The sequence below is a fragment of the Anguilla rostrata genome, chromosome 13 (genome assembly GCF_018555375.3).
Source record: "Anguilla rostrata isolate EN2019 chromosome 13, ASM1855537v3, whole genome shotgun sequence".
In the NCBI taxonomy this organism is placed as follows: Eukaryota; Metazoa; Chordata; class Actinopteri; order Anguilliformes; family Anguillidae; genus Anguilla; species Anguilla rostrata.
This window is the reverse complement of record NC_057945.1, coordinates 31,907,893-31,924,884: the sequence shown is the minus strand read 5'-3', so window position 1 is coordinate 31,924,884 and position 16,992 is coordinate 31,907,893. Positions and strand designations below refer to the sequence as shown.

Here is a 16,992-nt window from a genome sequence, read left to right as displayed (position 1 = left end):
ACGGCGAGCATGCTTTTTAGCTAAACATCCAGAACATCCTCGCATAATTCTTTTCAGATGCAAAAAAGCAGTTAAACCTTTTTATGGTCTTTCCCTTTTGATCAGAGCCAGCAATCAAAAATTATTACCGATCAAATAAAAATAAAGGTTATATCTACTCTCCCCTCTGCCGTGCGGACGTTAGATTGATTACATTTACGCTAGTGAAAAGGATCATTAAACCTAGCGCCAATTAATATTACATTCTAATAAAAGAAGGAGGGAGTTAGGTTAACATTTGACACAACAGATTTAGTGTAGCAGTTAAAAAAAAGTACAAACTAACAAGAAAAAACAGGAGAGGGTTACAGAAGCAAATTTATTTTGTCTCTCAACTAATTTTTTATCATTAGTGTCCATTCTCCTCCCCATATATCTAATAGTTAATGAGTGTAGATGCAAAAAAGAGAGCCTATTTGTTGGTCCCAAAGCATTGGTAATTTGGAGGGATGGCTTGCAGCCAATCAAAGAGCCTGGATCAGTCTCTAACAATCCCAAGTCTCTGTACTGTACTCTGTACTGTTCGATCTGCACTCTGTCAGAAACTGGGCCAAATGATATTTTGGCATCTGATCGTTCAAAAAAACGGGAAATTCAGGGGATTCTAACTCACACAGTTTAATAAGCTGGCTGACACCTAGCGTACGTATCGTGTGCCATGCTGTGACGCTGGTCAAAATGTTACCAAATGACGTTTTGAAGGCCGGGGGGCACTGGCAGGCCTGGGATCCAGTGGCAGGCCTGGGATCCAGCATGCACTGCACTTGCATCTCTGTCTATTGCCTGCGTCCTGCGGCCTTCCCTGCGCTGTGTTTGGGGGATTCGGTTTAGCTTTGCGGCGGGGAGACCAGCAGGCTTCACGCTCTAAATGAATTTCAGGATCTCACACACTGCAGGGACTGCATCTCCGTGGCTCCGAAGCGTCATCCAACCCCCCCCCACCCCCCCACCCCCACACACACACACCCCCTTCCCTCCCTCCTTCCCCCCCCCCCAACGCCGACCTCGCTCGGTCCACCCGGAGGGATTCATGGTCAGGATTTACGGCAGGAGTGGAGCCCGATCGCTCAGCTTCTTTCCTGGCCTTAAATTAACAGGTATAAACCATCTTTACAGCTCCCACTCATACCACGGGTAGTATTTCACCCGTTCTAAAGCCCCACCACACCCCCCAAACCCCTATCCACCCCCCACCCCCACCCCCACCCCTCATTCCGTACTCTCCACCTATGAGCCAACAAACTCTGGAGGTTCTGTCTGAACATACCAGCTGTTATATCTCCCTCTGATTCGCTCTCAAACCCTTCAAGGGAACCAGTACATGGCTTCTGCACACGACGCCAGCAGCCAAGAGCGAATCCTAAAGAGTAGCAAGCTTCCTCGCGCTGAAAAGATGGCTGCGGCCATGTTTTATTTGAGGGGATTATACAGTGATGTCTTTGGTGAGGAGACTTATCAGTCAGTCGGGTCTGTCAATTGCTCAATAGTTACGATGCCTATCATTTAATAATCCCAGTTTCATGTGTTTCTATGGCAGATCACAATCACCCTCTAGGGTATCAAGTACCTTCTGTATTGAGTGACTAAAGAGTACACCGACTTGATTGACTGATGACTACAGTACACGAGTGCTGGCAAAGACTGTGGGAAATGCAGTGGAGTGGAGCTGGCCACAGAGAACGGACATGACTGTTGTGAGCTCCTCCCCAATGCAGCCGGGGCACCACCCCAGCCAGAGCTGAGGGAGGGAGGGAGGCGCACACGCCCAAACGGACGGGGGTACAGGTATAGCGTGGCGGCTTTCCCAATTTAAACTGAGCGGGGGGGGTCCGGCGTATCCGCGGACTGAGACGGCTTTTAAATGGCGTTCTCCGTTCCGGAGGCGTCTCTTATGTTCCGGCCATTGCTGCCTCCTGCTTGTCGAGCGGATTGAGGATTTTGGGGCTAGTCTCAGCACTTCTGACTCAGCCCAGCCCAAAAACCCTCGTGCTGCTAATGGGCTGCTCGTATTTACTCTTCATACGAATTTACGCCACGCGACCCGACGCGATTATCAAAAATGAAAGGTCCCCCGCACCCCTCTGCACACTCCCCGGCTGCCATTACACTGAAAGCCCACCGCGCATTTGCATTCGTCGTGTTTCTTTTTTTTTTTAAAGGGGGAATAACAATGACCTGCAAAATGGCTGCTTATTCTAAAAACACATCTGCTCATTATAAAGTGCATTGTGGAAAATATTTTAACTTTTGTTACACGGCGGAATCAATTTATTTTTGTCGAGGCGCAATCATTTAGCAACTGTGGTGTTTGTGTGTGGTGTGTGCGTGCGTGTGTGTGTGTGTCTGTGTGTGTGTGCGCGTGTGTGTGTGTGTGTGTTTTTTTCCCTGTAACAAGGTTAGCAGCTCACCGCGCACACATCTGTGAGCGGTGCGGCGCTTGGATTCCGTGTGGGCGGGAATGTGCCCTGCGGAGACCGCTCCACCCACCAGGGTGTCACACTGACCCCGCCGGCTTCCTCCAGCGTCACGGCCGCCAGGCTGCAGACAACAAGGCCACGGCCCCCGTGCGCTCATCTCCACCATGACGCACCCGAACGAGGGAGGGAGGGGGTCGCGGAGTGGAGGAGGGGAGGGTTTGGGTGATGGGAAGGCATGGAGGATAGCGGGGGGGGGGAGGGGGTTGAAATGGCGGAGAGGTGCATGCTGGGAGCTCACCTCCGTGGCGCGGGGGGGAGCGGGGAGAGGGGGAGTGGTTGGTGGTGCGGTGAGGACGGCAGAGCGGGGCATGCTGGGAGCTCACCTCCGTGGCGCAGGGGGAAGGGGGAGGTGGTGCGGTGAGGACGGCAGAGAGGTGCATGCTGGGAGCTCACCTCCGTGGCTGGCCACGCCCATGCTGTTGGCCAGCTGGTAGAGCCGCTGCTGCTGCTCCTCGTAGGACCCGTGCTCGTTTAGCGCTGTCATCATCCGCCTGTAGTGCTCCTCCGGGGTCATGTGACTGGCCAGCGGCTCCAGTGCAGGGGTATGGGAGTTTTCTGGGGGGGTGGAGGGTGGGGGGGGGGGGTGGGAGGGAGGAGAGAGAGAGAGGGCGGCATGTTAACTCCTCCTTCATGCAAGAGAAGCAGCAGCACCGATGGAGGTGAAGGGATCAGGGATTCATTTTCCATTCATCCCACATTGGCTCAAATGGAGTTTCATCTGTTTATTTTTTTCTTTCTTTCTTTCTTTTTTTCTTGCGTTCCACTGTGAAGCACTGTTTGGCAATCTGACCGTAAAGTCTTATCCAAGATGAAAGCTGATTGATGTGCTTGTGTGTACGTGTGCATCTGTGTGTGTGTGTGTGTGTGGGTGTGTGTGCATTAACAATTACTCTGCATTAGTGACTCCATAAGAAATGATATAGACAGACACAAACAAACGGCTAGCACAGCTATCTAATGCTCATTAAGGATGTGATGCAAAAGTGTGTATTTTCACCCAGTGCTGAGTTGTAGTTGGGGGGTGGAGAGGGTTTGTGGGGGGTGGGGGGTATCTGGTTCAAAGCGAAGCCTGACTCCAGGCACAGAAGTTTGACCGGGGGGGGAGAAAGGGGAGAGGGGAGGACAGTGTGTGAGGTGAAGGGGGGGGGGGGCCGGGCAGAAGAAAAGGCTGTGCTGTAACTGCGGACCCCCACAGGCCCTCGGGTGTGAGCGTGTGTGTTTTTCACATAAAATGGCCGAAGAGTCTGTGCGATACTCCCGCCGCCGCTCAGCTCAAAGCTCACCGTGGCTTTCCCGTCTGCGGCAGCGCCGAAAGGACATCCTAAAGGGGGAGGGGGAGCGGCTGGCTGCGAGGCCGCCACTCAGACGGGGGGCGGGGTTGGGGGGTTTGTCTGTTGGCCCTGACGCCAGGCTGCCCCAATGCCAGCCCGTGTTTGGGTGCGGACGTAAATAAACAGCCTCCTCTGTGAGATCAGCACAGCCTCACGCTCTGCGCTGCAGAGGTGGTGGAGGCGGCTCTCTGGGCTTCGATCTCTCCATGTCAGGCAGCGCAGAAACCTGTTGCTCTTAAATCAGCGACCTGGAGGGGGCGAGGGCCATAAATATTTAGCATCGGTCGCTCTGAAGCCACGCACAGCAGCGTCTTTAGTTCTGCCGAGCCACTGAAGATTCCCCACATAAAGAAACATAAACACATCCTTTAAACCAAATAAATGTAGGACATTTGCACGTATATTTGTGTGTCAGTCGTTATTATATGGCTAATATATGGTTGTAATTATTTTTGCTGGCTGCTTAAAAGCTTTTGAATGTTTCAGACTGATGCATTTAATTAGTTTAAGCTGAGATCGTGATGGCCTGCTTATGGTAATCACGCGTTTTATCTGGCCCATTTTGGGGGCTGCAAAATATGTTTGCATGTTTAAATGGGGTCATGTGGGGGAAAGGGTTTAGGAAGGATCACTACACACAACTCGTTTTTTCACAGTCAAACTCACACCAAAAACACACACGCACACACACACACACACAAACGCACACACACACACACGCACACGCACACACCTTAATCCCACGCACACGCTCGCTTACACTCCCAGAATCCCTCTCTCCCCTCCCTCCCGCAATCAATGCTTTTTAAAACTGCATCATCTATTATTTAAGGCACTAAGTAGTGGGAATCATCATTCATTCATGAGCCTGGCAGGCAGAGCCGGGGCCAGCCCCGCGCCCGCGCCGACGGGCTAGCGATAGCGGCCCTCGCGCTGCCTCCCGCCTGGCGGACGGGCGGGCGCCGAACGCCCACGGGAAGAGAGGGGGGAGAGAGCGAGGGAGAGAGAGAGAGAGAGGGAGGGAGGGAGGGAGAGAGAGATGAGGGAGGGGGAGAGAGAGAGAGGGAGAGAAATGAGGAAGGGGAGAGAGAGAGAAGGACAGAGCAAGAGAGAGAATTTTTTTGAATTTTTTGAAGAAAAAGAGGGAGCAGCAAGAGAGACAGAGAGAGAGAGAGAAAGAGGGGGAGAGAGAGAGAGAGAGAGAGAGAGAGAGAGGGAGAGAGAGAGAGAGAGAGAGAGAGAGAGAGAGAGAGAGAGAGAGAGAGAGGGAGAGAGAGAGAGAGAGAGAGAGAGAGAGAGAGAGAGAGAGAGAGAGAGATCCGTTTCCGCTGTCCTTCCTGCCCCTGTCCCCGCCGCTTCCTGAGCGGAACCGTGGGGCCCGGAGCCATGGTTACGGCGAGGTCAGAGCGTGAACCGCCCCCCCGCCACCATTCCTGCGGAAGGCCGCTTTTTTTTTTTCCTCTGCCCGGAGAGGAAGTCCCACGCACGCAGGCTGCTCTGGGGCACCTGCTCTCTCTCTCCTAAAAACCCCAGGATCATAGCACTGTGAACTATTCAACTATTCATTCAGGAATTCCTTTGTTAATTAAAAATTTGTTTTTTGATAAACATACATATTTCCACCAATGATTTGGATCAAGGATGTCATGCTGGAGCAAGTGGTTTCTTAATTAATTAGTATTTTAATTTTAAATGTAAATTAACAAAATACCCATGTAAATTTAAAATGAACATTCAATTAAAATCCAATAAATGCAATGCAATGAATAAATTACTGATTAATTAACCATTTATGAAAGTTTTAATCATTAGCTTCATCTGATTAATCCACCCAATTAATCCATTTTCTAAATTGTCACAGCCTAAATGTTTGCACACCCTGTTTGTGTTCGGGAGCACTAAACACAAAGGTATGGCTTCAATGACACACATGAGCCCATCACCTTTCTATTATATTGTGCATTTGCTTTTTTCCTAAGCTCGGGATCAAGCACTAATGTGGATGAGGGCCTGTTCAAACCACTGTTGAATACAGTATGTCAAACTCCAAAAGCCTTTTGACATCACAAAGCAGTTCTGTACCACCCCGAAACTATATTTGGCAGTATCAGTTCACGCCTTTTGTCGCGTTACTATGATATTCTAGGATTAAACACTAGGATTAAAAACACTGAATGTGGGGACATCGACGCTGATAGTATTTCAAGCAAGCTATGATCTGTAAAAGAAAGGAAAATACCACTTCAGATATATACGGCTGACCCTAAAAATGTGGGGGGGTTTTTTTTTTTGTGTGTTCGTGTGATGGAACCGTCACTCTGCCCAGCCACACGGCTGCTCCCAGGCTCCTCCAATCACATCCGCCAACGAGCTGCAGACAGGACACCCTCGTAGCGTTGTTGTCATGGTGAAATGCTGGCAGTTTCTCCCCCTCCCCTTCTCCCCCCTTTACCTGTGCAGCAGGGTCTTACCCTGAGAGGAAACAGGGGGAACATGAAAGGAGCCCCGCGTTCAATTACCGCTTAACGATTTCCTCCGGTGGACAGGCCACGGTGTGCTTGTGTATGTTTGTGTGTGTGCGTGCGTGTGTGTGTGTGTGTGTATATCTGTGTGTGTCTGTGAATAACAATCCAAACTACGCTATATATACCTTTATACTTTATACTACCTTCCCTCCTTCCTCTCGCTCTCTTTCCTCCCTCCTTTCTCTACTCTCTCTCTCTGTCTCTCACTCACTCACTCTCTTCCTCTCTCTCACTCACTCAGTCACTCGCTCTCTCACTCTCACACACACACAGTTCACAGTTCCTCGGTTGAAGCCCAGGTGAAGGTGAGGCCTCCTACCTTTGGGGGACGCGCTGCGGGTCCTCTTGCTCTCTGAGGGGCACTCGCTGCTGCTGTTCGGGGAGTACGATCTTCTCTTGCCTAAAATGTCATCTGCGAGAAGAGGAACCGCCGGTTAGCATGCGCTCACGGGCTCCAGTACAACACCCTGTGCCCATCGCCTACATTTCAGTAACGCGCTTCGCACAGATGCACACCTGTAAGCACAGCGGGAGGAGTGTGTGTGCGTGTGTGTGTGTTTGTGTGTGTGTGCGTGTGTGTGATGAGGCAGCCCTGTCAGAGGAGGGTAGGTGAGGATGTTACGGTGCTGTGTGTGTGTGTGTGTGCGTGTGTGTGGTGAGGCAGCACTGTCAGAGGAGGGTAGGTGAGGATGTTACGGTGCTGTGTGTGTGTGTGTGTGTGTGCGTGTGCATGTGCGTGTGTAGTGTGTAGTGTGTGTGTGTGTGGGCGCCTGTCAGATGGGGTAGGTGAGATGTTGCGTGTGTGTGTGTGTGGTGTGTGTGGTGGCGCAGTGTCAGTGAGGTGGGTGGTTGATGTTGCGTGCTGTGTGTGTGTGTGTGCATGTGTGCATGTGCGTGTGTGTGTGTGCGTGTGTGTGTGATGAGGCAGCCCTGTCAGAGGAGGGTAGGTGAGGATGTTACGGTGCTGTGTGTGTGCGTGTGTGTGGTGAGGCAGCCCTGTCAGAGGAGGGTAGGTGAGGATGTTACGGTGCTGTGTGTGTGCGTGTGTGTGGTGAGGCAGCCCTGTCAGAGGAGGGTAGAGGCCTCCAGAGGTGAGGAGGGCAGGGGAGGATGTTACGGTGCTGGAGAGGAAGCTTCCCTCCCCAGGGCTCTGAGGCCCACCCTGTGGCCCTAGAGTTTATCACACAACCACCGCCCTTCCCCCCCCCCAAAGAAAAGCAGAGCAGCCCAACCTTGGCTGTGTCCTTGCTCAATCGAAGGCCGATATTCTCGCCTTGTGACACCTCCTCCTTTCCGGCAGGTTCTCTCTCTGTGCCTGTGGTTCTGCTGTAACCGTAGCCACCCCAGTGAGACTCCTCATCGAGCCCCTCCTTTACTCTCTCTCTCTATCTCTCTCTCTCTCTCTCTCTCTCTCTCTCTCTTCCCCTCTCACCCTGAAGGTCCTCCCCCCATTAGGTTTGGAGGAAGCGCAGAAACCTTTCTCCAGCACTCCGCTCCACGCCAGAGAGGAACCAGTAGTCAATGCTTCAACACCCCCTCAAGCCCCACACCACCGCCACCACCCCCCCCCCCCCACCCCAACTCCCCACCAAAAATAAATAAATAAATAAAATTAAATCAATATCCTGCTAATGATGTGGAGGGAGGGAGTGCTGAAAGTGTGGCAATGCGTACAGCCAGGAAGGAAGGAAGGCCATTTGTCATTGCCCTCCTCGCCTCACTCCTCCCCTATGCTCTCCCTCCATCTCTCCCTCCCTCTCTCTGTTCCTCTCCATTCTCATCTCCTCTCTCTCTCTGTTCTCGCTCTCTCTCTCTTTCTCGCTCTCTCTCTCTGTCTCTCCCTCTCTCTCTTCCATTCCTCATCTCTCTCTCTCTCCGTTCCATTCCGTCTCTCTGAGTCTCTCTCTCTCTCTCTCTCTCTCTCTCTAGTTAAAGCCACAGTGCCTGTCTCTCGCCCCCCCAGCGCAGGACGCACACACAGACGAGTGCAGGCCTATGAATCTTCACATTTCCAGCGGCCCTTTCCGTTCCCTTGTAGTGCATCCAAGGGGCTGCTGGGAAATGGCCAGCGCTGTCCTCAGTTCAGCCTCGAATTCAGAAACCCGGCCGGCTGGGTAAATACAGGAAGATCCTTACCCTGCTAAGCAGTGCAGTCTGACCCCGGCCTCACACACACACACACACACACACACAGACGCACGGCACTGCGACACACACGCGTTTCCCCAGCTGGAACACCGGAGACCGGGGTCCGTGGGAGAGGTACACAAAGTCCTGCAGTGCCGGGAAGCACGGTACACAGGTTCCAGCACTCCCTGAGCTGGCTAAAACACAAATACTACTCTAAAAACCTTCTCTTTTTTTTTCTTCTTCTTCTTTGCTACGCAAGAGAAAGAATAAGAAAACCAAAAGCGGAAAGCGGAGACAGAAACAGAGAAGGGAGAAAGGAGAGAGAGACGGAGAGGGAAGAGCGATGTCCTGCGCAGGAAGTACGCGCGGCGCAGAGGCCTGGACGCTACGGAACGGGATCCATAACGGCCCGGTTTGACGTATTCCCTCGTAGAAGCAAATTTATTCCGGTTGCAGGGAGGGGCCCTGTGTGAGAGCCCTCGCTAATAGATACAGATCGACTCCCGCTGACACCCAGGGCACAAGTGACTAATCAGTTAGCCCCCGCCCCCCTGTTCCACCCCCCCAACCCACAGCCAGCCCCCTGGTCCCGCCGCTCTGGTCCAGCTCGCGCTTCCCCCGGCGCTTTCCAAATTGAAACCTCGCCCGGCCTGTCCTCGCTGCGCCACAAATGAGCTTTCCGGCTAATCGCCCAATCAATCGTCAGATTAATGAATCGATGAGGCCCGCGCGGCTGCCGCTATTGGGCCCCGCTGTGGGTTATTGTGAGGGCGGGGTCCCCCTGGCACGTGGTGATTGGTGCGGCGACAGGCCACGCCCCCTCCCTCGTTTGATTGGCGGCCTGGCTGTGTCCTGCTCCACGGCTCAGGGCGGCTCACCTCGCCAAGCCAAAGCGATACTTTTTCACAGTAAAAAAAAATAAATAAATAACACAGTCATACTCCAGTCAAGAGTGTATCCACACTGTTGCCGTGGGGTAACCACCCTCACCTACCCCAACTGCCATAATCCCTGTGGCTTTATTTACCGATTTCCATCCCAAACGCGGTGAGAATCTCTGCCTGTCCCAGGATCTAAGGTGGAGGAATGTTCTGGAAGGGGCTTGCCCCCCGAAGGCAGCTGTGACTCAGTTCTCAGCTTGGGCATCACGCAGCAGACGAAAGGGAAAGGTTCAGGGCCAGGCTGGCGGGGGAAGTCATTATTCCATGTGGTTAACTGAAGGCGTGCGCTGAATCACCCAGACAGCTTTATTAAACTTCAAAATGAAAGGGGCCTATCAGTAATCTGGCGCGCTGACATCACACGGCCTCCTCCGAGGCTTCATAAATTAAAGCCTCGCCCGACGGCCGCGCCGGACGGAACGAGGACGCCGCCGCCGCCGCCGCCGCCGCCGCCGCCATCACGGCCGTTATCTAATGCACTTTCGCCGTGATTTTATTAATGTGTGTGGGCGGGGGGGGTGGGGGTGGAGGGGGGAGTGTGTGTGTGTGTCTGTGAGCGTGTGTGTCTGTGAATGTGTTTGAGTCTGCGAGACACAGTGGGCTTTAGCGTACGTGCGTATCCGTGCGCGAACACTTATTTGTGTTTGGACAGTCTGCATGTGTGTGTTTGTCCAGGAGTGTTTGTGCTGCATGTGGGTACCGCGTTGAGTTCTACCAAAAGCATAACAATATTTTTTTTTAAAGTTAATGTAAATAGAAAAGCGCACGTCAGCTGTTTTTCTGTTACAGAAGGAATGGACGGTGTTAGGAATTTTCTGCCGCATTCGAGAAGCTTGCAGTAAGAGCTGAACGTTTCTGCAGTTTCACAAAGAACAGAAAGAGAAGAAAATGGGAAGGCAGCGAAGAAAGAAACCAAGAAAGCCTGTAAAGTTTTGCTGGTTAGAGGATCATGGAAAAGTCCCCTGGGGTTACAGACAGCAGGGGGGGGGGGGTCAGAGCTTTTTGGGAGGAGATCTTTTAATACTAATTAAACGCTTGTTCTTAAAGCGCAGACACTCCCGTTTAACACCAGCCAGTCCTTCAGCTCTGCTGAACCCGGTGGCACCTACGCTAACCACCGATGCTAACGGCGCACGCAACACTCTGAGCCAGGGCCTACGCTAACCACCGACGCTAACGCCGCACGCAACACTCTGAGCCAGGGCCTACGCTAACCACCGACGCTAACGGCGCACGCTAACGCCGCACGCTAACCACCGACGCTAACGCCGCACGCAACACTCTGAGCCAGGGCCTACGCTAACCACCGACGCTAACGCCGCACGCTAACGCCGCACGCTAACCACCGACGCTAACGCCGCACGCTAACCACCGACGCTAACGCCGCACGCAACACTCTGAGCCAGGGCCTACGCTAACCACCGACGCTAACGGCGCACGCTAACGCTGCACGCTAATGCCGCACGCTAACGCCGCACGCTAACCACCGACGCTAACGCCGCCCGCTAACCACCGACGCTAACGCACACGCAACACTCTGAGCCAGGGCCTACGCTAACCACCGATGCTAACGCCGCACGCAACACTCTGAGCCAGGGCCTACGCTAACCACCGACGCTAACGGCGCATGCTAACCACCGACGCTAACGCCGCACGCAACACTCTGAGCCAGGGGAATGGCACGGTCGCTTTGGAGGAGAGAACGGGCAGATTCCCGATCACTGCGAGGTTGTGGACAGCTCACAGCTCACTCGAACCCGAGTCTGAAGTTTAAAGGCCCTTGGCTTTCACTGAAAGGGTGAGAGCAGAGGGCAGGTGGGGGAATGGGGTTTGGGGGTTTGGGGGTTTGGGGTTGGGGAGTGGGGTAGGGTAAGGAGGTTGGTGACCAGAGGAGGAGAAGGAGGAGGTGGAGGCGGGGAGGGCTCGAGTGAGCGAAGGTTAAGGAGAGAGGGGGGGAAAAAGAAAGAAAAAAAAGAGAAGGGGCAATGGCATTTCTTCTTCCTCTCGTCCGGCCAGTGACAGCCCTGACAGCCAGACTCCTTAATTCCCTTTTCTTATTCCCTTAATCTGTCATCTTTATCAGGCAGCGGAAGTGCAGGGCGGCGCGGGCCGGCCGCTGCCCCCGATCAATCTCCGCATTACGGCTGACAGAATGGTGCTAATAACTTATTGATCCCGCATTCGCCGGGCCCGCCGGGGCCGAGCGGCGCCCATTGATTGGCTGAGGGGGGCGGGGGGTGGGGTGGGGTGGGGGGGATGGCGGGGGGGTGGTGGGGTGGGGTGGGGGGGCGAGGCTGGGGGAGCTTCCGCTCAGTGAGATGACGCTCCACTGCCGGGAGCACGGCCACTCCATCCCGACCCAGGGAGGGGAGGAGAGAGAGAGAGAGAGAGAGAGGGGGAGGGGTGGGAGGCAGGGAAACAGAGGCAGGGGAAAAGGGGAAGAGAGGAAGGGAGAAAGAGAGAGACAGAGGGAGAGAGACAGACAACAAAAAGTAGGAGGGAGGGGAGGAGAGGCAGAGTGAGAGACTGAATTAGAGAGAAATGCAAAAGAAGAGTTAAGTGGCAGAGAAAGAGAGCAGGATAGAAAACGACAGGCAGAGGCAGAGAGAAACAGGTGGGTGAAGAGAGGAGCAGGGAGAGACAGGGGAGGCAGACAGGAGCCTGGAAACGAGCCAAAATCCATACTGTACTACACATGGCAGTCAGGACAGCAGCCCTGGATGCAGAGTGCCGTGAGCGGTCAGGACAGCACGCACGGCGCCATTTCACATCACAAACCTCTCTATTTGTTTGAAATGTGAAAAATAGTATAATAGAAATTTGATTTGAAATGTGAAAAATAGTATAATAGAAATAGGAAATATGGCTCTGTGTGAAAAAAAAAAACAGGAAATATAATTCAGATGAAAAAAAAAACTGAAAATACAATCCTGATGGGGAAAAAAAATCTCTTCAGAACCCGGGCTGAACACACAACTTGTCCAGGAGGTCTGTTCAGGAACACTGTCGCCTCCCCTAACACACCTGCACTCTTTCCCACTAATGCTTGAAGAGGGTTATGGGGGGAAAACTACACCTTGTGTAACGCTGAGAACATGGCAGGGGTTCCAATGACTTATCATCCCTCTCCAACCCCAACCAACACCCCCCCCTCCCCCCCTATTCAGGCCCCCTCACTACCGACGCCTGCACCATCTCCCCCATCTGCCCCTCCGATTTCATTAACGGCCTTCTTTCCGACGGAGAGGCCAGTTTCCTCTTCCTGCAACCGCCCTAACCCCCACCCCCCCACCCCCACCCCCTCATCACCCCTGCCTGCCCTCCCCGGCCCCTGTGGCACACTCCCTCCTCCTTTTAGTTTTTAAAGCACTCTTCCTCTCTCTCTCTCTTTCTCACCGCTACACCCATTGCACCGGTCCGGTTCGTGAAAAATGTCCCCATGACATATAAAAAGGAACAAACCATGCCACCCTCTTCTCTTCGCACATTTCTGACCCCGACAGTTCAGGGGGTATCATTATGAAAATGACCAACGGCTTACCCCGACACGTCTTAGAAATCTAATCAAAACTTGAATTTCCACAGAAGTTAGCGTTTCACTTTGACACGTCTTTCAAATCTAATCTAAACTTGCGTTTTTCCACAGAAGGAGTTAGCATTTTGAGACTAAACCCCGTGGAACTGTTTGGCTTAATGTGCCTACGAGCGCACACAAGTCATCGGGCTTTATGAATGCCACTATGTTCAACAAGGTGCTTTTTCTGAATTTACTTCCTCGCAGTTAGAGGGTCAAAGGGTTTCACAGAGGAATTTCGTTTTTTAAATCTCATTTTCCGCACTCTAACTCTTTCTACACAGAGCTTGTTCTTCATTGCTTTGTAACAGCGATGCAAATGTGTATTTACCCTATCTGTATTGCACGTGTATACTGGATATATTCCTATAGCAGGCGAATCTGTTCCTACAAGTTATACGTGTTTTTAGAGAAAGAAAAATACTGGGAGCAAAACTTAAAAAGTACTAGAAGAACAGCCGAGTCCCAGACACAGGTGCACAAACAACTGCATATGATAACCAATCTGAAAACTTGACTTTCCTTTGCATAAATGTGAAAATAAAGCAGTTTGTTGGTAATAATTTGGACGATGAACCTGTTTAAGTAGAGCAGGTCCTTATTAAACGCAGGAAAATGCAACAGAAAATGAAAGGCTCGATAGTTAAACTAACAACGGTGCTTGTACTTTGCCTAACTTCTTACCTCAGTGGCACTCATACTCGTGTTTTCTCTTCCTTCCTTCCTTCCTCTCTTCTCTCTCTCTCTCTTTCTCTCTCGCTCTCTCTCTCTCACGGGGACACAGGGTGATAGGACTGGGCATGTTTACAGACACCGGGTGAGCTGCTTAAATGGGCTCTTAAATCTGCATTTAATGCACCAGCCAGCAGATCTGTGGCCTCACCCACACCGTAGTCTGCCCCCCCCCCCATCCCTGGGTGTCTGTCTCCATTAAAGTTTTGAATTAATTGAGATTCTCCCTATTAAGATTACGGCGTCTCCTGACAAATCCCTTCCGACCTCTCGTGTCTGAGGAGCTCCTAACCCGACAAGTTTCACCACATCACCGAGCCATTATGGCTTCTCCTTTTTTGCGGGAATAATTATCGCACACCTTAGAAGCAGAGACATGCACAGAGGAGGTGCTGGAGAGTCCACACCAGACCTGGGTAAAAAATGTATTTGTTTTGGATTCAAATACTTTTCTACACTTTACTGATCTTGTCTGGTGTATTGGAACCAATGAAATACCCTCAAAAAGTGTCAAACCCCGCCTTCTGGTCATATTGGCAGGCTCAGTCACGCCAGGCAAGATCAACAGAGCACAGAAAAGTATTCAAATCCAAAACAAATACATATTTGACCCAAGTCTGGTCTACACTATAGCGGGGAGGAGACATACCAACCCTTGTCAGTCCACACAGTTTTTTCGGCAGACACCACACCTCACCCTCGCGCCCGGCACGGCGACTCGGAGCCCGATCTCACCCAACGCCCCCTCGCTGACCGCTGGGGAACGCTCGCCGCAAGCCAAAGCAAACTTGAAAACCACATCAAAACGCCAAACGTCCATGAACAGGCGTACGAACGCACGGTCTGACGTGTCGGGTGGGCAGTCAGGCATATGGCCTAGTGTTCCCGTCGGGGTCAGAAGTTTAAAAGAAAACTTAAACAGGAAGATTAGAACCACCTCACAGAGATGATGTCACACGCTTAGCGTGACTTCCACCGGAGCAACAAAGAAATAATAATCTTTATTTTTCTGGAATTTACAAGCATGCATTCAGTCTGCAGAAACTAATTTCTTAATTTTTTTTTTTTTCGGTAAGACAGGAAGGGGTCGACGTTGATGTGATTTTCGCTTGAGTGCCGTAGTTCTTGCAAGCGCGGAGGAAAAGTGTCTTGCCGGAGTCGCTGCCTAGCCCCACGGTCTGAGAACAACATCTCAATTACAGAGCGCAGCGTTCGCTGGCTCCAGGAACAATCAATACTGCAATTAGAGTTCATAAACACCGGCCTTCTCATCTATCATGTTCTCTGCTCCGTCTCCGTGACACAGACAAAAGCACCAAAGTGACATCGATAAAGCCCTGATAATACTTCAGCAGCCATGAAGCAACCCCTCCCCACTCCAAAGAAAGTTTTTTTAAAAATAATTATGATACCGTAGGTCAACTTGTGTCCTCTCAATGGTTTACAGGCAGGAAACAGAAACAAAAACCTACTAGACATGAACTTCTAGGTGGATCTGACAACAAGCTTTTCCAAAAACGATTCACCAAAGCAGAATAATAAGCAGAACCCACTACTTCTAAAAGCAGTAAAGTTAAAGTCCATAACATGACCAATAACCAAAGAAGCCCATTGAGCACACTAACCACTTTTGGAAATAATTGCTAAGAAATTTAAAAGATATTAGCTACTTTTTTTAACATAACACATTTTTAGTCATTTTTAACACTAATGCTCGCTAAATTTAGGGAACACGGTGGAAAGCGAGTAAGGTCCATGCAGCCTCTCTTGCCGTATCTACGTAAGGAGAGCCAGAATGCTCATCGGATAAATATCTCTCAGTTAATGCATTCAGCTATCTCACTTCGCCGCGTCTTTGTTTAAGATCCCATCAGATTAGGCGGTAATAAAGCCATTTATTTGAAGTGGGAATCACAAAGGTACAAATAAGCTCGGAGCGCTAAAGAAAATGTCAAGTGCACATTAAGCAACGGGTTCGAGAGAGAGACGCGAGGGGATGAGCAATGTGGTTAATCTTGCCAATTAAGTAAAGTACGCCAAATGAACTTACAAACACAAACAAATCCTTTTAGGGAAAGGAGAAGGACCTGGAGAGGGAGTGCTTGGGGTCTCTCATCTCAGCCACAACGGCAGAGAAATGCACGGAAAACACCTCAAGTGAAGGCACAGCACTCACAGACACACCAGGTAGAGAGAGATGAACCACTAACCATTGAAAAAAAATACAAATAAAGCCACAGCGTTTAGCGATTTGGCGTTCAGAAAAAGCAGCTCGGTGTGATAAATTTTCGGGGTTCATGTTTGGGTTTTTGGCGGGAGAGGTGTAGGAGCGTAGGAGCGCGAGCCGGACCCCGGGCCCCGAGCCCGGGGCGTTTCCCTACCTGCGGCGGCAGAGCCGATGTCCACGGTGCTGCTCCTGCTGATCTCGCCGCCCGGCTGGCCCTCGGGCATGCCGCTCTGCCGGGTGTGGTGCAGGTTGGAGATGATCGTCGTGAGGTCACTGCTGTCGCGGCTGCAGCACGACGCCAGGGGGAGAGAGAGCTCACGTTCAGATTTATGCCACCCAACCAAATTCCACCCCCCTCCCCGCCCCCCCCCACCCCTCTGCTCTCTCTCACTCAGTGATGGAGGGAGGGGGGGGGACTCAGACATATAGGTTTAGACAACGTTTCAGAGGTACATACTTGCATAACTGTTGCCAACCGTGCAGTTCTACCATACAAGACGTGTAAACTCTAAATGTGTTGATTTTCAGGATTAAGCCACCACTTAGTTCAGAATTTGCTAAGATAATTTTTAGCATCATGAGTTCTGAAAGGCGTCGAAAACCCACGTATTTTCCCAAAAAAACAAAACTAATTATATATATATATACTTTACGCAAACACTGGATCAACGCAGTCACAGAAGCGATCTAAACGAAGGTGAGCGATAAATGATAAATGAACAGAAGGTCAAATCCACCGGTGTCTCATCTGCGGTACTTACAGCAGCGTAGGGAAAGGCCCGTCTCTGATGAGCTGCGAGCACACGCCCCTGAACCAAAACAACCTCTTTCCGCCGGACCGTCCCACAGCCGGGTCAACGCAGGCGGACATGATCGCGTGGCTCGGAAATCCCCCGCCGGGGTCCCAAACTTTCCACGGGAACGGTTTCCACCCTCCCGCCAGTACACCCTGCCCCCAGCTCCCACCCCACACGCTAGTGTCTGGCCCTGTTGATACGGGTGGCTGATCGGTCTAT

At 51.6% G+C, this 16,992-nt stretch overlaps 1 protein-coding gene across 5 annotated transcripts in view; it reads right to left on the bottom strand.

Moving 5' to 3' along the window:
* samd11 (sterile alpha motif domain containing 11) overlaps positions 1-16,992 on the bottom strand; it is a 72,287-nt gene that overhangs the window by 20,149 nt on the left and 35,146 nt on the right. For all 5 annotated transcript variants that reach the window (XM_064304709.1, XM_064304707.1, XM_064304708.1 and 2 more), the window contains exons 4-6: positions 16,131-16,261; positions 6,692-6,784; positions 2,910-3,071 (exon numbers count right to left, since the gene is read on the bottom strand). In XM_064304709.1, the coding sequence (XP_064160779.1) occupies positions 2,910-3,071; positions 6,692-6,784; positions 16,131-16,261 (386 nt within the window). The remainder of the gene's footprint in view (positions 1-2,909; positions 3,072-6,691; positions 6,785-16,130; positions 16,262-16,992) is intronic.